The sequence below is a fragment of the Neovison vison genome, chromosome X (genome assembly GCF_020171115.1).
Source record: "Neovison vison isolate M4711 chromosome X, ASM_NN_V1, whole genome shotgun sequence".
Taxonomy (NCBI): domain Eukaryota; kingdom Metazoa; phylum Chordata; class Mammalia; order Carnivora; family Mustelidae; genus Neogale; species Neogale vison.
The window spans coordinates 59,048,445-59,073,646 of record NC_058105.1 but is presented as its reverse complement, the minus strand read 5'-3'; the positions used below and the strand labels follow the sequence as shown (position 1 = coordinate 59,073,646).

The 25,202-nt window shown below is 34.7% G+C and overlaps 1 protein-coding gene across 1 annotated transcript in view; it reads right to left on the bottom strand.

Annotated features, from left to right (window-relative positions):
- The window catches only part of HDX (highly divergent homeobox), a 195,752-nt gene extending 170,887 nt beyond the window's left edge, over positions 1–24,865 (bottom strand). The window contains exons 1-2 of the mRNA XM_044235562.1: positions 24,719–24,865; positions 17,428–18,543 (exon numbers count right to left, since the gene is read on the bottom strand). Of these exons, the coding sequence (XP_044091497.1) occupies positions 17,428–18,543; positions 24,719–24,865 (1,263 nt within the window). The remainder of the gene's footprint in view (positions 1–17,427; positions 18,544–24,718) is intronic.
- Positions 24,866–25,202: the final 337 nt, after the last annotated feature.

Sequence of the window (25,202 nt, the reverse complement as noted above, 5' to 3'; positions counted from 1 at the left end):
CCTGTAGCAACCCCAACTCAGCAGTGAGCACAGGTGGCCTGAGAAAAACTGAGGGACAGAAGAGGGGGGCTGATGAAGGCCCTAAGTTTAAATCTTAATGTCAAAGATAAAAAATTAAAAATAAACTAAAACAAAATACTAACAAACCAAGGTCAACAACACATTTAAAGTATTTTTCACCATAATCAGGTGTGATTTATTCCTGAGATGCAAAAAGGGATCAAAATACACAAATCAATCAATCTGATGCAATGCATTCATTAGTAGAATGAAAAAAATATAATCGTCTCAGTAGATGCAGAAAAAGCATCTGACAAAACCCAACATCTGTTAATGCTAAAACGTCTTAACAAATTAGGTATAGAAGGAAGAAATCTCAACATTTAAAAAACCATATATGAAAAGTCCATAAATAACATTATACTCAGTAGTCAGTGGTTTAAAGCTTTTCCTCTAGGATCAGGAATAAGACAGTGGTGCCCTCTCATCACCCTTATTTAACATAATACTGGAAGTCCTAGCCACAGCAATCAGGTAAGAAAAGGAAAAGGCATCAGAATTAGAAAAGAAAAAAGAAAACACAAAATTGGCTCTATCTAGAGATGACATGCTACTATATACAGAAAACCCTAAAGATTCCAAAAAAAAAAAAAACTAGATCCCATCAACAGCTTCAGTAAAGTTGTACAAAAAATTAACATATGAAAATCAGTAATATTTCTATATACTAGCCACAAATTATGTGAAAAGAAATTTAAAAATGATCCCATTTTTAATGGAATCCAAAACAATAAAATACTTAGGAACAAACATAACTAAAAGGATAAGATATCTCTCAAAACTATGATATCTCTAAAAACTATGATATCTCTAAAAACATGGCATTGATGAATGATATCAGAAAAGACACAATTGAAACAGTATCCTATGCTCATGATTTGGAAGAATTAATATTGTTAAAATGGCCACACTACACAAGATTCCAAAGGTATTTTTCTTTTTACTAATGTAAAAAAGAATCCTAAAATTTATATGGAACCATCAAAGACCCTAAGTAGCCAGAGCAATCCTGAGAAAGAACAAAGCAGGAGGCATCATACTTACTGACTTCAACCTATATTAAAAACTATAACAATCAAAAAAGTATGATACTGGCATAAAAACATATAGATGAATGCAACAGAATTGAGACCCTAGAAATGAGTTAATGCATATATATCAAATATATGTCAAATAATACTTGACAAGAAAGCCAAGAATACTCAATAAAGAAAATACAGTCTCCTTAATAAATGGTGCTAAAATAATTATATATTCAGATGTAAAATAATGAAACCAGACCTCTATCTTACAATACTTACAAAAATAAACTCAAAAAGGATTAAAGACTTAAAGGTGAGACTGGAAGCCATAAAACTCCTAGAAGATAGGGAAAAAGCTCCTTGACATGGGTGTTGGCAATGATTTTTTTTTTGTATACAATACCTAAAGCACAAGTAATATAACAAAAAATAAACAAATGGGACTAGGGGCACCTGGCTGGCTCCATCAGTGAAGCATGTGATTCTTTTTTTTTTTTATTTGAGAGGGAGAGAGAAAATAAGCAGGGGGGAGGGCAGAAGGAGAAGCAGACTCCCTACTGAGTGGGGATCCCAACACAGGGCTTGATCCCAGGAACCTGAGATCATGTCTGGAGCTGAAGTCACATACCTAACTGACTGAGCCACACAGGTACCCCATGCATTCAATTCTTGATATTAGGATTGTGAGTTTGAGCCCCATGTTGGGTGTAGATATTACTTAAAAATAAAATCTTCAAAAAAAATGGTACTACATCAAACAAAAAAAGCTTCTGCACATCCAAAGAAATGATCACAAAATGTAAAGGTAATATAAGGAATGCAGAAAAACATTTGTAAATCATGTATCTGATAAATAGCTAATATTCAACATATATAAAGAACTCATATAATGCAATAGCAAAATTCTTACAACCCAGTTAAAAACTGGGCAAAGGACCTCAACAGACATTTTCCAAAGAAGATATATGAGTAGTCAACATGTACATGAAAAGCTGTTCAACATCATTAATCTTAAGGGAAATACAAATCAAAAATCACAATGAGATACAACCTGCCTGTTGAAGTGGCTATCATAAAAAAAAACCACAAGATAACAAACACTGGTGTGGATTTGGATAAAAGGCAATCCTTGTGCACTGTTGGTTAGACTGCAAATTGATATAGCCACTATGCAAAATTGTATGGAAGTTCTTCAAAAAATTAAAAGCAGAACTACTCCATAATCGAGCAATTCTACTTCTGAGAAATAGATATACTCTGTCAAAGAAATATCTGCACTCCCATGTTCATAGCAGCATTATTTTTTACAATAGCCAAGACACAGAAGCAACCTAAATTTCCACTGACAGATGAAAGGAGAAATAAATTGTGGTACACACACACATACACACAGAGAAGAATATTATTCAGCCATAAAAAAAGAAATCCTGTCATTGGCAATATCATGGATGGACCCTAAATTCATTATGCTATGTGAAATAAGTCAGACAGAAAAAGATAAATACTATACGATCACACTTACATGTAGTGTCTAAAAAATAAAACACAACCCCAAAGGAAAAAAAAATGAGATTTGTGGTTATCAGAGGTGGAGGTAAGGGGGGTAGGTATTGGAAGAAGGTGGTCAAAATATACAAACTTTCATTATAAGACAAATAAGTACTAGAAATGTAATGTACAACATGACTATACTTAAAGTTGCTGTATTGGTATATTTGAAAGTTAAGAGTATAGTCCCCAGGGATTCTCATCATAAGGAATAAAACACTTTTGTTTGTTTTTGTTTGTATCTATATGAGATACATAAACTTCTTGTAATACTTTCACAATATAATTGAAATGATTAATGCTGAGCGCCTTAACCTTATACAGTGCTCTATATAAATTATATTTTAAAACTGAAAAAATATATATACAAAATAAACACCAAAAGAATAAAAGGAAAAGAAAATCAAACAGTGCAATACTCCATATTAATAGAGTAAAATTTAAAAAATGTACATGACTATTTCCTTAAGTGCAGAAATAGAATTTGACAAAAATCCAACACTTTTTCATGATAAAAGCCCTCAACAAACCAGGAATGAGAGGGAATTTCCTCATCCTGATAAAGTATATCTACACAAAATCCATAGGTAACACCATATTTAATTGGGAGAGACAGACTGTGTTCAACCTAAGGTCAAGAAGACAGAGATATTTAGTCTTACCAGCTCTATTCAAACTTGTACTGAGGTTAATTAGCAATTAGTCAAGAAAAATAAAATGCATTCAGGTTTTACACAAGTAAAATTATCTGTTTGTAGATGGCATAATTGTATATATAGAAAACCTTAAGGAGTCCACTATTGTCTATCAAAATAATTTAGTTCAGCACATTTTCAGGATATAAGTTCAGAATACAAAAATCAATAAAAAATTCAATAATTAACTAGGCAATTCCATTTAAAATAGCATCAAAAAAGTTATATACTTAAGAATAAATGTAACAAAAGAAGTTCAGGCGTTAGCTACTGAAAAGTAGAACACATTGTTACAAAACTTAATCAAAATTAAAAATATTTCTGTATAAAAAATTCCCTTGAGAAAGGCAAAATATGAGAGAAAATATTTGTAAGTTATATCTCTGATAAGGACTGATGTAGAAAATATGTAAATAATTGAACACTTACAATTCAGAAAGAAAAAAGTAAACAATTGAAAAAAAGGACGAATTATTTGCAGACATTTCCAAGTAAGGTATTCAAATGGCCAACATGTACATCAGAAAAATACATCATTAGCTATTAGAGAAGATCAAAAATTCCATTAGATATTTTATAGAAATGATAATGGTTATAATCAAAATGCCTGACATAACAATTACTGATCAAGATAGGGAGAAACTGGATATCTTATACAATGATGGTGGGAGTTTGAAGTGGTACAGCTACTTTGGGAAAAAGTTTGGCAGTTCCTCAACATTTTAAGCAGAGATTTACAATATGAATTAGAAATCCACTCCCAGATATATTCCCAAAAGTTTTGAAAACATGTCCACACAAAAATTTGTATATGGATACTCCCAGCAGCATTACTCATAAAAAACAAATGTGGAAACAGACCAAATGTACATTAACTAATGAACATACACAAGTTCATATATATATACACACATATATTATATATATATATATGCTATATACACACAAGTGAGTATCATAGAGAAATATAAAATAATGCAGTGCTGATACATATTACAACATGGACAAACTGTGAAAACGTGCTAACTGAAAGAAGCTGTCATACAATATGTGACAGAATGTCACATATTGTATGATTCCATTTAAAATAATATCCAGAATAGACATGCCTGGGGGGCACCTGGGTGGCTTAGTCAGGTAAGTGGCTACCTTCAGCTCAGGTCATGATCCCAGGGTCCTGGGATGGAAACCCACATCAGGTTCCCTGCTCAGGGGGAGACTGTTTTTCTCTCTCCCTCTGTCTGCCACTCCCCCTGCTTTTGCTCTCTCTGTCAAATAAGTAAATAAAATCTTAAAAAAAAAAAAGATAGAGGTGCCTGGATGGCTCAATCTGCCTTCAGCTTTGGTCATGATCCCTGGGTCCTGGGATCCAGCCCTGAACTGTACTCCCTGCTCAGCAGGGAGTCTTCTCCCTGTTCTTCTGACTATTCCCCCATGCTCATGCTCTCACCCTCTCCCCCCTCTCAAATGAATAAATTTTAAAAAGTTTTTTAAAAAGATGTAAAATAATATCCAGAAGAGGTAAATTCATAGAGACATAAAAATGATTAGTGACTGTCTAGTGCTGGGATGGGGGTTTGGCAGGCTAATGGGTAGGTAGTTAATTTTTGAAATGATAAAGTATTATTTTTTTAAGATTTTATTAACTTATTTGACAGAGAGAAACAGTGAGAGAGGGAACACAAGTCGGGGGAGAGGGAGAAGAACAAGCAGGCTTCCTGCAGAGCAGGGAGCACCATGTGGGGTCCTGGGATCATGACTTTAGCTGAAGGTAGACTCTTAACTGACTGAGCCACTCAGGAGCCCTGAAGTAATAAATTATTCTAAAATTAGGTTGTGGTGCTATTTGAACAACTCTTTGAAAAAAAAAGATGCAACTGTACAATTTTTTTTTAAGATTTTATTTATTTACTTGACAGACAGAGATCACAAGCAGGCAGAGAGATAGAGGAGGAAGCAGGCTCCCCGCTGAGCAGAGAGCCTGATGCAGGGCTCGATCCCATGACCCTGGGATCATGACCTGAGCTGAAGGCAGAGGCTTTAACCCACTGAGCCACCCAGGCGCCCCGCAACTGTAAAATTTTAATATGTGAGTTCTATACTACATGAATTTTGTCTCAATGAGGTTTTACAAAAATGATCCCTGCTAACTATATTCATATTCAAAACACATTATTATTATTTTTAAGTTGAATATTTGTCTGAGAGTTATTTTAGCAAAGTCATTTATTACTGACCTCCACTTTTCTCAAATCACAATACCATTTGTATTGGTTGATTTTAAAGTTTATACAACTACTAAATTTTCAAATTTATTGTTAAAAATACACTGAAGTTCACAAATACTTGTAGAAAGTTGGAGTGCACTATGAAAGCACTTTCACTGATGAAGATGCCTTGTATTTATGAAGTATCTTTTAAAGAGTCATTAAAGGTTCTTAGAAACAAAAAACAAAAACAAATAAAGGAAACTCAAGGTACTACTATTAACTCCTAAGTCCTTATGAAGTCCATGAGAGATGGAAATGCAGTTAATTGGTAGGCCACAATAATAACTGTATTTATAGCACCTGTCTCCCAAAATGCTCCAGTATCTTCACATAAGTGATCATCAATTATTAACCTTCAATCAGCACAGTAGTCTTACAATAAATAGATGAACTGACCTAGAGATATCATAAAAAGTGAATCGCACTTTGGAGACCAATATGGTCACAATATGGCCCCAAAGGAGTGAAGTTCGTCTATAACATTTTGTTTGTTTGTTTAAGATAGAAATGGAAAGGGGAGAAGCTAAGATCATAGAGTAGTAGAAGAACCCTAGGCTTGACTCATCCTTTGAACACAGCTAGATAAATATCAAATCATTCTGAATACCCAAGAAATTGATCTGAGGACTGACAAGACAAACTGCACAACTAGAGGGAAAGAAGAGGCAATATAATGGAAAGTAGGATATGTGGAGTTGTGGTTTGGAGGAGAAAGAGACTGCAGGTGCTGCCGAGGGGATGGAGCCCTAGTCACAAGCAGGAGAGAGAGCGAGAGGAATGTACAAGGAAAACACTCCCCCAAAGCCATTGATTGGGAGAGAAAAAGAATGGCTGGTTTTCCTAGGTTTTTGTAACTAACAGGACTCAAAGGTGAATTTTAGAGGTCCTCAGTGTGGCTGGTATGGAGCCCTGAGGGTACCACAGTGCTCCTGGAGAGAAGGCAAGAAGATAGCCTGGGGGCACAAGGCACAATCTCAGAATCCCATGGGACACACTGGTTGAGATGGTTCTTCCTTCTTGGAGTGCATCTGAGAAAGATGGCATTGCCTCTCCTGGGACAAAGGAGATGCAAGTTGCCTTTCCCTTCCTCAGCCCTCAGCATAAGCACAGAAACACCTGCCAAGGGCAAATAACCTAGACATTGGCTCTTTACTGTGCTCAACTTCAAACCCCACACCCCTGCTCTTTGGTGTAAATGCCCTTCTGAGTCAAATCTGCATCAGTCCCAGCACAGCAAGACCCTCCCCCAGAAGACAAGTGTGGGTTGTCACCACACCACGTTCCTAAAGTTTGGAGTTTTAAAATTCAGCCTGCCTGACTAGGATTGAGCCCCAATGTGTACTGTGCTGCTCCAGGCAAGCAAGCAACCCAGACACAGACAACATGAAGGCAGAAGTCTGAAGGATGACTGGGATTCACAAGAGGAAATGGTTATTTCTTTTAGGAGGGCTTCCTGGACAGCAGCAAGTGCAAACCCCCCTCTCCAGGAGCTAAGGAGATGGCTGGTGCCATTTCTGGCCCCATCCCCCAGCATAAGCTAACTTCAGTAAACAGCATGGTGCTAACACTGGCTGACTAAAGTAGTTATGCCAAGCACCCCTGCCTCCTGCGCTCTCCTGGTACTGCTTTTCTTGGTTAAGTGTGCCTGGGAACCAGCTGAGTGGGCTCTAATGTAAGAAGATGTACTCCCAAATGCACAATGTTCACTGTCCATAGAGTTCTGAAAAGCTTCAGCTCTAGTAGAGATAGCATCAGGAGTCTTTTAACAAGAGGATCAGAGCATACCTAGTTAAAACCTGCTACATGCTGGCCAAGATCCAAACACTCCCCACTGAGGCAAGGAGAAACTCTGCAGAGGACTAACCTGAGGGACAGAGTAGCCACAACACAGCAGCAGAGTGCACATAGCATACATCAGAGACACCTGCTGAAGCACCAGGCCCTGGATAGTATATGACCTCTTCTTCAAAAAGCTATTACCCTTAGGAGCAGGAGACAACAGGATTTCCTAACACAGAGAAGACAAAGATCTAGACATAATGCCACGAGAAGGAATTCATCTTAAAAGAAAGAACAATATAAAGTCATGGCTAGGATCTAATCAAAACAGATATAAGAAATATATGTGATGGAAAATTTAAAGCAGCAATCATAAGGATACTGGGTGGGCTTAAGAAAAGCATCAAAAACACCATGTAGTCCCTTACTGCAGAGAGAAAGAGCTAAAAACAGATTAGGATGAAATGAAATGAAAAATGCAATAATCTAGGGGCACCAAGGTGGCTCAGTGGGTTAAGCCTCTGCCTTCAGCTCAGGCCATGGTCTCAGGGTCCTGGGATTGAGCCCCACATTGGGCAATCTGCTCAGTGAGCTTCCCTCACTCTCTGCCTGCCTCTCTGCCTACTTGTGATCTCTCTATCAAATAAATAAAAATATTTTTAAAAATGCAATAATGTAGATTTGAAACCAGCTGGATATAATGATCACAAGGATGGAAGAAACAGGGAAAGAATAAGTGATATAGAAGACAAAATTATAGAAAGTAATGAAGCTGAAAAAAAAAGGAAAAGAAAAATCTTGGATCATGAAAGTACACTAAGGGAACTCAGTAACTCCATAAAGAATAACATTCATATCACAGAAACCCCAGAAGAAGAACATCAGGAAAAGGGGGCAGAGGGTTTATTTGGAGAAATTATAGCTGAAAACTTCCTTAATCTATGGAAGAAAACAGACATCCAAATCCAGGAAGTGTAGAGATCTACCATCAAAATTAACAAGAGCAAGCCAAAACCCAGACATAGCGAAGTTAAATTTGTGAGCTATAGAGATAAAGAAGAAATTCTGAAAAGCAGCAAAGCAAATAAAGTCCCTAACTTAGAAGGGAAGACAAATAAGGTTAGCAACAGATTTCTTCAAAGAAATGTGGGAGGCGAGAAGAAATTGGCATATTATTTTTTTAAGCGGCATATTACATTCAACATGTTGAATGGAAAAAATAAAAAACTATGCAACCAAGAATACTCTAACCAACAAGACTATCATTCAGAAGAGAAGGAGTGATAAGGAATTTCAGAGACAAACAAAAATGAAAGGAGTTTGTGACCATTAAACCAGCCCTTCAAGGAATAGTAAAGGTGATTCTTTAAGTGGGAAACAAAGACCAAAACTGACAAAGACTAGAAAGGAACAGAGAAAATCTCCAGAAACAACAAAACAAGTAATAAATGTCACTAAATTCATAGTTATCAATACTCTGAATGTAAATGTACTAAGTGTCAGAATGGATAAAAGAAACAAGACCCATCTATATCTATATGCTGCCTGAAAGAGAATCATTTTAGACCTAAATACATGTGCAGATTGAAGGTGAGGGGACAGAGAAAGATTTATCATGCAAATGGACATCAAAAGAAAGCCAAAGTAGCCATATGTGTATCAGACAAACCAAATTTTAACCCAAAAACTGTGACAAAGGATGAAGAAGTGCAGCATCATAATAAAGAGGTCTATCCAAGAAGATCTAGCAATTGTAAACATTGATGGACCCAAATTGGGAGTACCTACACATATAAAATAATAAATAATAACCATAAAGATATCATTGATAATAATACGATAATGGTAGGGTACTTTAACACTCACCTTACATCAATGGACAAATCATCTAAAAAGAAAATTAACAAGGAAACAATGGCTTTGAATGACACACTGAACCAGATGGACTTAAGAAATATATTCAGAATATTCCATCCTAAAGCAGCAGAATACACAGTCGTTTCAAGTGCACATGGAAGTTTCTTAAGAATACTTAACATACTGGGTCACAATCGAGCCTCAACAAATAAGAAAAACTTTAGAACATAGCATGCATATTTTCTGAACACAGTGCTATGAAACTTGAAGTCCACCACAAGAAAAAAATTGAAAAGACCAAAAATTCATGGAGGAGAAAGAACATCCTACTAAAGAATGAATGGGTCAACCAAGAAATCAGTGAAGTAATAGCATAGAAACAAATGAAAGTGAAGGTCCCCAAGATGCAGCAAAAGTGGATATAAGAGGTAAGGATGTGTTGGAGAGGATGTGGAGAAAGGGGGACCCTCTTACACTGTTGGTGGGAATGCAGGTTGGTGCAGCCACTTTGGAGAAGAGTGTGGAGATTCCTCAAGAAATTAAAAATAGAGCTTCCCTATGACCCTGCAATTGAACTACTGGGTATTTACCCCAAAGATACAGATGTAATGAAAAGAAGGGCCATCTGTACCCCAATGTTTATAGCAGCAATAGCCACGGTCACCAAACTGTGGAAAGAACCAAGATGCTCTTCAATGGACGAATGGATAAGGAAGATGTGGTCCATATACACTATGGAGTATTGTGCCTCCATCAGAAAGGATGAATATCCAACTTTTTTAGCAACATGGATGGGACTGGAAGAGATTATGCTGAGTGAAATAAGTCAAGCAGAGAGAGTCAATTATCATATGGTTTCATTTATTTGTGGATCATAACAAATAACATGGAGGACATGGGGAGACGGAGAGGAGAAGGGAGCTGAGGGAAATTGGAAGGGGAGGTGAACCATGAGAGACTATGGACCCTGAAAAACAACCTGAGGGTTTTGAAGGGGCGAGGGGTGGGAGGTTGGGGGAACCAGGTGGTGGGTATTGGGGAGGGCACATATTGCATGGAGCTCTGGGTGTAGTGCAAGAACAATGAATACTGTTACGCTGAAAAGAAATTTAAAAAAAAAAGAAAAGTATATTAAAAAAAAGAAAAAAGAGGTAAGTATGTGGCAATACAGGCCTACCTTAAGAAGCATGAAAAAATTCAAATAAAGAACATAGGGATACCTGGGTGGCTCAGTGGGTTAAAGCCTCTGCCTTCGGCTCAGGTCATGATCCCAGGGTCCTGGGATCCAGCCCCACATCAGGCTCTGTGCTCAGCAGGGAGCCTGCTTCCCTTCCTCTCTCTGGCTGCCTCTCTGCCTACTTGGTATCTCTGTCTGTCAAATAAATAAATAAAATCTTTAAAAAAATAAAATAAAATAAAATAAAGAACCTAACCTTACACATAAAGGAGCTAAAAATAGAACAAGAAATGAAGCCTAAAGCCAGTATAACAAGGGAAATGATAAAGGCTAGAGCAGAAGTAAATGATATAGAAACAAACAAACAAAAAAAGTAGAACAGAACAATGAAATCAGGAGCTGATTCTCTGAAAACCTTAATAAAACTGACAACCCCCTATCAGACTCAAAGAAAAAAAAGGAAGAAAGAAAGAAAAGAGAGAGAGAGAGAGAAAGGACTTGATAAAATCACTAATGAGAGAGGGAAAAATCACAACTAACAACACAGAAATACAAACAATTATAAAAGAATGTTATGAATAGGATACACCAACAAACTGGGCAATTGGGAAGAAATGGATAAATTTCTAGAAACTCACAAACTATCAAAACTGAAACAGGAAGAAATAGAAAACTTCTATTTTCTGATAACTTCTATTTTCTAGACTGATAACTAGCAAAGCAATTGAACCAGTAATCAAAAATCTCCCCAAAAGTCCATGGCCAGATGGCTTCAGAGGTGAATTCAATCAAACATTTAAAAAAGAGTTAATACCTACTCTCAAACTGTTCCAAAATGTAGAAAAGGAAGAAAAACTTTCCAACACCTTCCATAAGACCAGCATTACCCAGATTCCAAAACCAGACAAAGATTCCACAAAGAAAGAGAACTATAGGCCAATATCACTGATGAACATGGATGCAAAATTTCTCAATGAATTACTAGCAGAATGAATCCAACAATACATTAAAAAAAACTTCAAGTGGGATTTATCCTGGATTGCAAGGGTGAGTCAATATTTACAAATCAACATGATACATCACATTAATAAAAGAAAGGATAAGAACCTTATGATCCTCTCAATAGATATAGAAAAAGCAACTGAGGGTGTGCAGCAACAATTCTTGATAAAAATCCTCAACAAAATATGGATAGAAGGAACATACCTCAACATCATAAAGGCCATATACAAAAAACAAAAGAAAACAAAAAACCCACAAAGCTAATATCATCCTCAATGGGAAAAAATTGAGAGCTTTTTCTCTATGGTCAAAAACAAGACACAAAATTATGCTGAGTGAAATAAGTCAAGCAGAGAGAGTCAATTATCATATGGTTTCACTTATTTGTGTAGCATAACAATAGCATGGAGGACATGGGGAGTTAGAGAGGAGAAGGGAGTTGGGGGAAATTGGAAGGGGAGGTGAACCATGAGAGACTATGGAATCTGAAAAACAATCTGAGGGGTTTGAAGCGGAGGGGGGTGGGAGATTGGGGGAACCAGGTGGTGGGTATTAGAGAGAGCATGGATTGCATGGAGCACTGGGTGTGGTGCAAAAATAATGAATACTGTTATGCTGAAAATAAATAAAAAAACAAAATAAAACAAAACAAACAACAAACAAACAAACAAAACAAGACACATGTTGGCCACTCTCACCACTGTGATTCAGCACAGCACTGTTTTAAGTCCTGTTCTCAGTAATTAGACAACAAAAAGAAATAAAAGGCTTCAAATCAGCAAGGACAAAGTCAAAGTTTAACTATTTGCAGACAAAATGACGTTCTATGTAGAAAACCCAAAAGACCCCTCAAAAAATTGCTAGAACTGATAAGCAAATTCACTGAAGTCACAGGATACAAAATCAACATAAAGAAACTTGTTTCAGTTCTATATACCCTAATGAAGCAGCAAAAGGAGAAATCAAGGAATTGATCCTATTTACAATTACACCAAAAACTATAAGATACCTAGGGACAGACCTCACCAAACAGTAAAAGATCTGTACTCTTAAAAGTGTAAAACATTTATGAAAGAAATTGAGGAAGACACAAAGAAATGGAAAAACATTCCATGCTCATGGATTGGAAAAATCAAATATTGTTTAAAATGTGGATACTACCGAAAGGAATCTATATCCTTAATGCAATCCCTATCAAAATACCACCAACACTTTTCACAGCATTAGAACTATCCTAAAATCTGTGTGGAACCACAAAAGACCATGAATAGCCAAATCAATCTTGAAAAACAAAAGGAAAGGTGGACACATCACAATACCAGACCTCAAGTTATATTACAAAGCTGTAGTAATGAGGACAGCATGGTACTGGCACAAAAACACACATAGACCAATGGAATAGAAGAGAATAGAGAAGAAAAAAAAATAGAAAACCTCAACATGAACCTACACTATAATGTCAACTAATCTTCAACAAAGAAGGAAAGAATGTCCAATAGAAAAAAAAAATCTCTTCGACAAATGGTGGGAAAACTGGACAGGAACATGCAGAAGAATGAAACTGGATGACCTTCTTTCATGATGCACAAAAAATAAGTTGAAAATGGATGAAAGAACTAAATGTGATTAAGGAAACCACCAAAATCATGTAGGAAAATGCAGACCATAATCTCTCTGACACTGGCCATAGCAAGTACTTACTATAAAGATCTCTGGAGGCAAGGGAAACAAAAGGAAAAATTAATTATTGAGACTTTACCAAGATAAAAAGCTTCTAAGCAGCAAAGGAAACAATCAGCAAAACTAAAAGGCCATCTACAGAAGAGAAGAATGTTTGCAAGTGATATACCTGATAAAGTCTTAGTATCCCCAATATATAAATAATTTACAAAACTCAACACCCAAAGAACAAATAATCCAGTTAACAAATAGGTAGAAGACATGAACACACATTTTTCCAAAGAAGACATACAGGTGACCAACAGACGCATGAAAAGATGCTCAATATCACTCATCATCAGGGAAATAAAAATGAAAACTAAAATGAGCTATTACCTCACAGCTGTAAGAAATATTAAAATTAACAATACAGGAAACAACAGATGTTGGTCAGGATGTAAAGAAAGGGGAGCCCTCCTACACTGTTGGTGGGAATGCAAGCTGGTGCAGCTAGTCTGGAAAAGAGTATGGAGATTCCTCAAAATGTTAAAAATAGATCTACCCTATGATCTAGAGATTCCACTATTGGTATTTACCCAAAGGATACAAAAATACTGATTTGAAGGTATATATGCACCCTGATATTTATGGCAACATTATCAACCATAGCCAAATTATGGAAAGAGCCCAGATGTCTATTGATAAAGGCATAAAGAAGAAGTAGCATATATACACAATGGAATATTACTCAGCCATAAAAGGAATGAAAACTTGCCATTTGCAATGACATGGATGGAGCTAAGAGAAATAAGTCAACCAGAAAAAGACATATACTGTATTATTTCATTCATATGTGGAATTTAAGAAACAAAGCAAATGAATATGGGGGAAAAAGAGAGAGGCCAACCATAAAATGGACTCTTAATTATAGAGAACAAACAGGATTGCTGGAGGACAGGTGGGTGGGGGGATCAGTTAAATGGGCAATGGGTATTAAGGAGGACAATTGTGATGAGCACTGGGTGTTGTATGTAAATGATAAATCAGTAAATTCTACACCTAAAACTGTTATTACACTGTATAGTAACTGGAATTTAAATAGAAGCTTGCAATTACCAAAAAACGTGTATACAAAATGAAATAAACTGGCCTGTAAAGAAAAAAATTAGAACTGAACTTTAGTATCCTGACATAGCCACCCCCTAACAGTTTCCTTACTACCACTTCAAGCTTTAATATGGTATTCCCAAGAGGATCCAAAACAGAGCTTCCTTTCAGCATCCTCTGGGAGTCCTTCAACTGTACTCACTCACCTAGATCGCTTGGAACTAGACTATCTTTCAGGAATAGGACCTCAGCTCGAAGATACCTAGTGTGACAGGGAGAAGAGGCAGATATCTCTGTTATATAGTCCTAAAGTCAGAAACTTTTGCTTGTAGTTTTATAGAAAGTTGCCAATATGGCCATAAGTTCTATTTTTCTAAGTCCTCACCTAATAGTAATGTAACTTGGTAATAGAACTTCATCAAAATCCTATAGAATAACTATCATAGACTGAATGTTTGTACTTCAGCTGAATTCAGATGTTAAAAACTAATCCCGTGTGATGATGTTTCGAGGTTGGGCTTCTGAGAGGTGATTAGGTCATGAGAATGGAACCTCATGAATGGGATTAGTTTCCTTATAATAGCAAACCCAGGGAGCTCCCTTGTCCCTTCTGTCATATGAGGACACAGTGAGAGGACTGTCATTTATGAATTAGGAAACATCCCTTTACCAGATACAGAATCTGTCAGTACCTTGATCTTAGGCTTCCTGGCCTCTAGAACTGTGAGAAATAAATGTTTGTTGTTTAATCTACCCAGTGTATAGTATGTTCGCTATAGCAGCCCAACTGGGCTAAGATATTTTCATGGACTACACTTCCTCAGGCTGCTTTGATTTTTCCAAATCTCAACTAATTAAAAGAAAGGTGGGGCAAAGTAATGCCCCAGGGGTTCTCTGCAAATACCCTTTACCATACTGTCTAAGGTCAAGTTGGAAAAGGTCCAGTATATTATAATTAAGTACATCGATTATGGTAAAGTTGAGGCTAATCTCCAGTCTTTTTCTGGTCAGCCCTACAGCTATTTCTTCTTCAGCTACCCTGTGATAATAGTGGACTCTGCAATATTTTACTTAAAATTGAATGTAAAGGAGATGTGGAGCAGCAGAGCTTCATTAACTTTCCAACTACAACATTAAAAGTTTAAGAATGTTTATGTGCCAGGGAAGGAACAAGTAGCCTTGCACTGATTGTGACATAATTATGTCACAGCTTTCCTGTGAAATGGATATTAACCACATTATACAAATGAGGAAACTGTTAAACAGAGAAGTTGTGTCACTTGCCTGAGGTCACACAAGTGGAAAGTGGCAAAACTTAAATTTGAATCCAGGTCTATTGGGCTCTAAGTCAATGCTCTTCATTGTTATGTCAGACTGCCTTTCTTTAAAGAGATTAGTACTCAATTATTTGCTAAATTTTATTACTTTCAAGAGTTTCTTTTATATAAAACAAATTTAATTTCTTTAAAAGTTTTTTTCAGGAAAAAATAAGACTATAAAAATGTATAGGTTAAGTTATTTTAAAGGGAGTGATTTGCTTATGAAAAAACAAAAGTTAAACTGCACTTTCAGGCTTCCAAATAATTCTAACACAGTTGAAATCATTAGACTATATGATAAAGCATAAAAAAATACATGATATATTTCTTAGTTGGAATACTAGTTCTGTATTGGACTTACTGGCTGTGTAATCTTGGACAAGTTATTGAAATTTATATAAAATGCCTATAAATCCAGAGTGGGCTACATGTCCAGAAGATTAAATGAGATCAGGTATATAAAATGACTAATGATGCTTGGTATGTGGAAGTCCCTCAACAGATGGTAAATTTTACTGTCATTAATATTACTAAGAAAAACACTAAAGGGTATAAAAAGAAGTACAAAAGAGAAGGTGAATTAAAGCTGGTTTGGTGGAAGTTTTTTATTTTTTCATTTTTTTCCATATCTCAGTGGTATGATTCAGTGTTACTTTAAGCATGCTTTAGGAAATAACAAACAGAAAAAAATGAGTGGGTTCTCAGTAATAAATGAATACTAATGATGATGATACAGCCATCCTTTGTTAGGACTAGGCGCAGGAGAGATTCTTCCTATACTCTGTTACAGCTTTTTGTTTTGAAGCAGGGAGCTATAAGATGGGGGGGGGCGGGAATGAGGAGAAACTGGTTCCTTATATAGGTTGAGAAGCGCCTAGAAGGACCTTAAGCCCAGATTAAATGTAAACACTGTGGCCAAGGTCCACCGTACAAAGGTCCAGCTAGTAGCAAGGAAAAACAGCAAACTTCCCTGTCCTATTCAAATTCTCAGAAACATATTTTTTCAGAGAAACCTATGGTCTTGGGATGTTCGGAGGTGGGCTTCTGCCTCAGTGTTGAGATTATTTACAGCACATTTAAACAACTGAATACGTGAAATAGTGAAGAAACAATACTTATTTTCTGCACAGGACTAAAGTTGCTTTAAATTTTACTCTGAATGTCTCTTCTCTATAAACACTTTAAAAACTTGATCAACGGGTGCCTGGGTGGCTCAGTGGGTTAAGCCTCTGCCTTCGGCTCAGGTCATGATCCCCAGGGTCCTGGGATCGAGTCCCACATCGGGCTCTCTGCTCAGCAGGGGGCCTGCTTCCCTTCCTCTCTCTCTGCCTGCCTCTCTGACTACTGTGATCTCTCTCTGTCAAATAAATAAATAAAATCTTTAAAAAAAACTTGATCAACATTCCACTTGATGTTTTAATAAAGCGTTTACTTTTAGAAAAAGCATTTGGCTGAGTTACTGCATACTCTGACTTCTTAGCCACCATCTCTCAAGGAAATGACTGACTTGCTTTGCTATGTATCCAAAGAAAGCACCACTTATCTAGTGACAGCTTTCCAAATTTCAAGTAAAAACCATTACAGGAATAATCTATGTTAAAGGGGATGAGCCGAGTCACTTTAGTCCTATTTTGTGATGGGACATGCCACACTTCCTATAAAACTACTATTTCCTGAACAAAATAATTTTAAATGTCAGGAGAAAGCTTCCATGATTATATTCCATGGAGAAAAACTCACCATTTTAAACATGACCAAGAAAGCACAAGAGTCTTCAAAGATCCCAAAGCACCACTTTGAAGCAAAAACTCTCAAATTACTTCAAAATAAGAGTTAAATGAGCCAGGTCTCATGTTTAACTGGATATCAAACGGCTTTTTATATCAAGCAAAACTTTTAAAAAAACTTTTATAAAATAAATGCATACATTACCTGGTAATTGTTTTGGTTTTGTGACAATCTCAATTGGTTTGATGATGCAAAATGTGAAGAAAAATTACTCCGTGATGGATTTGTATTACTGTACATTGTAGTAGCTACTGTATGTAATGAGGTCCGTGGTGTCAAATGGTAGTCTCTGTTTTGATACAGTACATTGTCTGACAAATCTCTAACATTCACCATTTGTGAATTTGGCATATTTCTTCCTGGTCCAGGCAATGCTGTACTTTGGTTCTCTGTCCCAAGGGATCTGCCACTTTCATAAAATCTTGAGTAGTTTGGTATCTGTGCTCCCATTAATGCCAACTCTTCCTCTTTGGCATACTCATCATCAGCATCTCCAGTCTCCATTGCAATGGACAAACAAGTTCCTTCTGCTGAACTAGGCTTCTGTGGGGCATTTCCCCCCAGAATTCTCTGGGGACAATCACTAACAGCCAATGAAAATACCTCACGGATTTCCAAGTTTTGTGTTCTACAGTAAGGGTCTCTAATAGTTGGCTTTTGCCCACATAAGTTATGTGGTGCTAGACCTGTGTGTTCAGGCTTATACGACCTTTGAATTCCAACTGGTTCAATTTTGCAAGGTCGGTGGCACACAGATGGCTTTTGAGGTACCATCATATCAGAGGCTTGCATTGAAGATCTTCCATAGTTCTTCTTTGTGTGACTGTATACTGAATTTCCAGCATTTAGCACACTTGTCTGTCTTGACAAGATAATTGTTTTTTCACCTACGAGCAGAGAGGCATTTTTACAGTGTGCTACTTGTCTTTGAACAGGAATGTGCAACTCAAACTCAGTATCACTTTTACTGGCCGTTTTCTGAATAGGAATTTTATGTGCTTCTGTAAGTTGTGTATCTGAATGTTTGGTTGTCCCTTGCCTACTTGATGAACTTGCTGGACTGTATGTACCAGTTACAATGACATCATTATTGACAGATGTCCAGGAAGACTGCTGGCTTGAGGGTCGAGTGATGTTAACTACATTTCTGACTGTAATGTCTGGAGATGTCAAAGAGGTACCAGGAAGAGTTCCTGTTGTTGCTGCTCCTGATTCAGAATTCTTACTACTCATTTTTCTTCTCTTATTGCCAACCCACGTCTGTAATGATAAAAAATGACAATATGGAAATGTTCTTAAAATATAGGAAAAAAACTTTTAATGTGATAAATTGTATTCTCATCTGTCATAGAAGTAAGGCCTATACAAATAGTAAACACTACATACAAAATGAATGATGTACTATATGTTGGCTAATTGAATTTAAAAAAAAGAAATAAAAATAAATAAATGAAACAAAAAAGATACAATAAAAGAAAAAGTAACTAAAGTATAAGGTTAGAAAATAAAAATAAAGTATAAGGTCAGTATAATGTTAAAGAACTTGCTCTTAGGGGTGCTTGGGTGGCTCAGTGGGTTAAAGCCTCTGCCTTCGGCTCAGGTCATGATCCCAAGGTCCTGGGATCGAGCCCTGCATCGGGCTCTCTGCTCAGCAGGGGGCCTGCTTCCTCCTCTCTCTCTGCCTGCTTCTCTGCCTATTTGTGATCTCTCTCTCTGTCAAGTAAGTAAATAAAATCTTTAAAAAAAAGAAATAGCCATAGAAAAAGAACTTGCTCTTAATAAATATCTAAGAACTTTGAAAACAGAATTGTATTATTGCTTCTTTCCCCAAAATCCATTCAATTAATGTACAGCAAGAATCCTAAAAATGTTTATATCCCTTGACCTAGTAAATCCATTTCTAGGAATTTATCCTTAAAATAATCATATGTGTATACAAAGTATATATGCAATTATGATCATCATATATTTATTATTAATAGTTAAAGATTGGAAGCATACTAAAGTAGGATGTTAAATGACATTGGAAAATACTCATAGTATTATTAAACAAATATACACTTGTAATCTTCAGTTTTAACAACTTCTGTTCTACAGATATATCATAACTTGGTTAATTTAATATTGCAAGATACTACTGGGTTATTTTTGGAATTATTCACTATTATAAAACCATACTGAAATATATGTCATTATATATGCATCTTTGTGCTAATGAATCATTAAACTTTATATCAAAAACTAATGATGTACTAAGAAAAGAAAGTGTTGGGCTTTTTGATATCTTCAAAGTACCCTCCAATGTATAAGAGTTCTGATTTCTGCACTCCCTCACCAACATCTTGCATTTTCTTTTTGTAGTGTTTACTAGCCAGGAGTTAATATAAGGTATATAATTTCTCTTTGCATTTGAATTTTTATGGTTACTATACTATGCTTAGCCATTAATTTTACTCATTTTTATATTGGGGTATTTATCTTTTTAAGTTTATTTATAAAAGCTATTTTTTAGTAGAGATAGCAACAGTCCCAATTTGCAAATATTTCCCTGTTTGTTACCAATTTATGGTGGTTATTTCCTTCTTTGTATTTTTCTCTACTTACCAAATTTTATATAGTAAATGTGCCTTACTTTTATAAACAGAATAATCATTATTAATAAAAATAACACAAGAGATTGGCATTCGAATTTGATTACAAAATATGTACTTTTATATAAGTAATCTGTTGTAATGATCTTAGTAATATTACACTGAATCATGATTATACAATAAAAATATGCAATAAGAAATATTACATTCCATAATGTGATCAGTAAACCTTATAAGTATTTTAAAATGTATACCACAGTATAAACTGCCAAAACACATTAATCTATTACAAATTTTTTAAAAAATAAGTGAAAATATTAAATAAACTAGCCTTTCACAAACATGGTGCAGGGTGTATTTGGTTAACCTTTATGTGATGTGTTTTTATTTATTTTTTTAAAAGATTTTATTTATTTATTTGACAGACAGAGATCACAAGTAGGCAGAGAGGCAGGCAGAGAGAAAGGAAGGGAAGCAGGCTCCTCGCTGAGCAGAGAGCCTGACGCAGGGCTCAGTCTCAGGACCCTGGGATCATGACCTGAGCTGAAGGCAGAGGCTTTAACCCACTGAGCCACCCAGGCACCCCTGTGATGTGTTTTTAAAGACCACAAGAAATTCTCAGTTTTTGATGTTTATACAGTATACAACATCAATGTTGCTATAATATTATAAATAAAAGCTAACATGTATTGAATCCCCATTATGTTTATATATATTAGCTTATTTGATTATTTTTCTAATTGTATAAATGAAAAAATTGATGTTGAGAAATATTAACTAGCTTATACAAGGATATCCTGTCAGCAAATGATGGAGCAATGATTCAAAATCAAGTCTACTTGACCTCAAAGCACATTCTCCTTCCACTATGGCAAGAAACTCCCAAAATGGTCATCCTTGTTGGCCATTTAATTTTTATACTTAGTATTTCTCTAACAAGGAAAATGTTCCAGAGATGTAGATGCTCTATTTTGTTTCACATGAGGCTGTGGGAATTTTATAGTCACTCTAGTTTTACTAAACAGCAGAGGTGAGAATTACAAGCAAAGGGACAAATAAATGTAAATGTCAATGGAGATGGAGGCAGAGTAGAAAAAGTGAAAGGTTTTGAAGTATATACTCAAAAGAAACATTTAAATAGAAGTGTTTTGGATAAATATAATTTCAAGGTATGGTCCAAAAAGGTGAATTTTACAAATATTCAAACTAAGTTACTGTATTATGGCTTTTCAAGTATGGAATTATGCATAGGAAGCATAGTGCATTTGTTCATAATTTTTAAAAATGTACAGTCATTACACTTAAAAACTTTCAAACTTAGTGAATTTGTAACAGCTGAACTCAAGAAGTACTACATTTGGAGGGCAGATCTGGGCAATATTTCTAAGAAAACAAATAAATGTTCTCATTACTATAACTACCTTAATGCAGAAAGTTTAAGAGTGATCTTAGTGAATTGCAAATTTATGGCTTACTTTAATAGTCCATATATATAATGAATAGTAATGAAAATTATAATGAACTATAATTGTTCATATATATAAAATGAACTGTAAAATTATCAAAATAAGCCATAAATTTACAATATATTTCTATATATAGTTACTTACAGAGTTTTAGATATTTACATTACATACTCATAAAAAAGTAAAATGCAGTAGAATATCATGTGCGTATGAAGCTCAGCTATCTGACAATCTCACTTGTCCAGAACACAGCCAACACGGATATCACAGGATACATGGGCCTTGCTAAAAGCACAACCCTAAACCTTAAAACACACCTTCTCCTATTTTATATATTATTTCACCAAATCTGGTATTCTCATCTGTAACAAATTAGAAATAATAAGCAGAGCATTGGTGACAGAAATTGCTATTAGAGGCAACTAGGATGGCACCAAAACAGAATGTTCATGAAATTTTGCTCACTAAAAAGGTTAAGGAAATACATAAGAAAATTAATGTGAGAAATAATAGTTTGGAGTTCTTCAGTAAAGGAGAAAATCACCCCATATAGCTTACCATGTTATAAGAATTACCATATAATTCATTTTCATAATGAAACTGTGAGTCAAAAAGTAAGTGTTCAGTGATTTTCAATACTTTCCATTGAAGTTAAGTGAGAAAGTATATACTTAAGAAATATTTTTAAAAATTCTGAAAATAAAGAAAATGTATTGCCCAAGCATTCCCAGTAACTGAATTAAATTTAACTTAAAGCCATTCAATTACAGGATCAAAAATTTACCAGTGCTCAGAGGATGTAAATGATTTTCATTCTAAATGTCTCATTGGTTGAGAGAGAAAATGGGTCAAACAAAGCTGATATGATGAGAATCTGGGGTCTATAACTAATAACAAAGCAATACTACATAAAAAAGAAACAATGACACTAGGCCATCAGTTCGTAAAATTCTCTTTCAGTTCTCTCTTTGAAATTAAGTCTCCATTGCTTCTTAGCCTTTTGGCTAAGATCAAATGAAATTCACTGTCTCCAAACCTGTTTTCCTTTTTCTATACCTCCTTCTTTGATTCTGTGTTCCTTTACTCTATTTTTGCATATGTTTTAGCCTTTTAAGTTCATTTTACATTGGGATCAGGTTCTTAGTACCATAAGATTTGAGTTCTGAGGAAAAACACAACAAATATTATATTAAAATAATAAAGAAAGGTCTCTTTCAAGTACAACATATACACCTAGGAAAATATTGAGAACAAGAGAGGTTATAGAATAATGGATCTATAAACAACTCCCTTCTCAGACTGCAGAAAGCAACCAAAATTGTGCTGGAATTTAGATTAGGAAGACTGAATTTCTGTACAATTTATACTCGTTTAGAACAGAGAGAATGAATCTGTTTTACACAAGTCCTTAAAACTTAAGTAATATTTTACTTGTAAGCTTAAAATCTATGAATTTATTTCTGTCATTCTAATTGTTTTTTTAGATTTCATACCATTTGGAACATAAATATAAATGTTTGCATTTCAGCACTGTCAATATTCAAGTACAATCAAGTAAGTTATTGCAATGACAAACTGGAAATATGAACCATCACAAAGTACATAAGAAGCTGTCTGATAAGGATTTTCACTTTTAAGTAATGATAAAATAAAAGGAAGAAAAAATAAGAAGAAAAAGAAAAACAGTTACTCCAAAAACAATGAGTTTGTACTTGTAAAATGCAATCTTGTCAATTTGAAATATAAAATTTATTTTTTTCTAAGGAAATTAAACATTTTTCTATGAGGTTTACTAAAGGGAAATAGGAACTTGAATATACCAGGACAACTTTGACCTTAAAACACACTTTCTCTTATTTTACCAAATTTTATTGTATTATGTTAATTAATTATGTTATTTATAATCAATGTTAATTATATTTATTATATAACCATTATATATAGTACAATATATAATATATAAGTTATTATATACTATAAAATCACATTATATGTATAAATATGATTCTATATAAATATCTAAAAATATAATTGTAAAATAATAATCATTATATAAAAATAATAATCATTATATAAATATCATATAACATATGATATTTATATAATGATTATTATTACATATGATATATAATATACTATATAATGTGATATACTATGATATATTAATTATTAAATATTAATATATTATATTAATATAACTATTTTATCAACTATTTATGGCACAATTTTACCAAATCTTGTACAAAAAAATTAGTCTAGAATTCATAGTAAAGAAGAAATTTGAGCTGTAAATTCAAATAGGGAATTTATATCTACAAATAGAAAGAAGATATTTCTAGTTCTTACACGAATCTGAATATGATGATTGATCTCAGCACATAAAAATAGATATCATGTGATAATTCCCTAGAATTGGTATCATAATTCCCTGTTCAAAGGTAAATATATCCTTTAGTCTTTAAGAAATAGTTTTTCCAAAGAATTCTGCTTGTCAAGAGATTTCTTTTATAATTAGGGTCTTTTGAAAGTTCTTCCAAAAGAAATAAACCTAAAAACTGATGTCCTAGATTCTCTTTGACAAAGTAGCCTAAAGAATGACAAGGATGAGAAAGTCGTCAGTCTGTGAATCCATAACTTTTCAAGCCAGGAGTATTTGTACCATGTTCAGACAAACATGACAGGACCTATGTACTCCAATAAAATCTGTAACTAATTCTGTTAGATTTGTCTCATCTCCTTTCCATCACCTTCTCATTGTCTTTCAAAGAAGTTTAAGGGCTCTGATTTTTACAGCTGAATAACTATGGTTGTGATAAAAGAAAATTTCCTCCCATGGGATTTCTTGTTTCTTACTCATTAATTAACCCATTAAAATCCATGCATTTTACTTAGGATAAGGAGTGGGTATTCATAAAATAGGCCCAGTTTTCCTAAAAAAGCCCAAAATACCGAAGTCAAAAATGCTTCAAAAAAATTCAAATACACCAAGAAAATATTCTAGGTGCACAATAGTCCCTTGGTAAATGCCTGTGTTACTGATATAATTTTGGTGGGTTATCTCCAAATTAATCCTGGGTTTAAAGAAGGCACAGGATAAGCAACTAATCTCAAAAGTATTCATTAGTTCAAAGGATTAGGATTTTTTTAAAGCTATGTTTACAATGCAAAAGTTTTAGTGTTTTCAAGGTATTTACAGAAACAAATACATACTAAATGATTAGCTCTATTTATTATTTTTTAAGAAAGTAGCATTTTTATACCAGGGAAATGAAACTGTTTATAACATTAGTGACTTCATACTCTGATAGTTTTTCTCATAGGAAGCAATTATCACTTATAAAAAGCTATAAATTCAAGAATGACAGCCTCAATACTTACCCTGACTACACTGAAGTCCAGCTTAGTCTCCTGTGCACACTGTAATATGAGCTGAAAGCAATTTTTACTTTGATTTGTCATTCCATTTTCATAATAACGCTGTAAAATCCTTTGTTGTTCTACAGTAAATACAGAACGTAGATTCATCTAAAAATAAAAGAAGATACTCTGAAAATTGTAGTAAGTGTTGGGTGTATGCAGAGTTTGCATGCTACTGTTTTTTATACAGTTTCAGTGCTTCAAAGCTGCAAAATTTATTTAATTGAACTAATTCCCAGTAATGGGCAAGAATTTGTTTGCCAAAGGGAAACAGGCTCTAAGTGACAATTATATATAATGCAAATGCTTATTAAATTTGTTCAGAATAAGTAACAACTTTAAGGACAAAAAAAGAGAGAGAGAGGAAAACCCTATCTGGTTAGTGTTGGTACATTGGGAAGTAACGGTTTTTTCACTGAAATAAATATTTTTGGCTAGTAAAGTC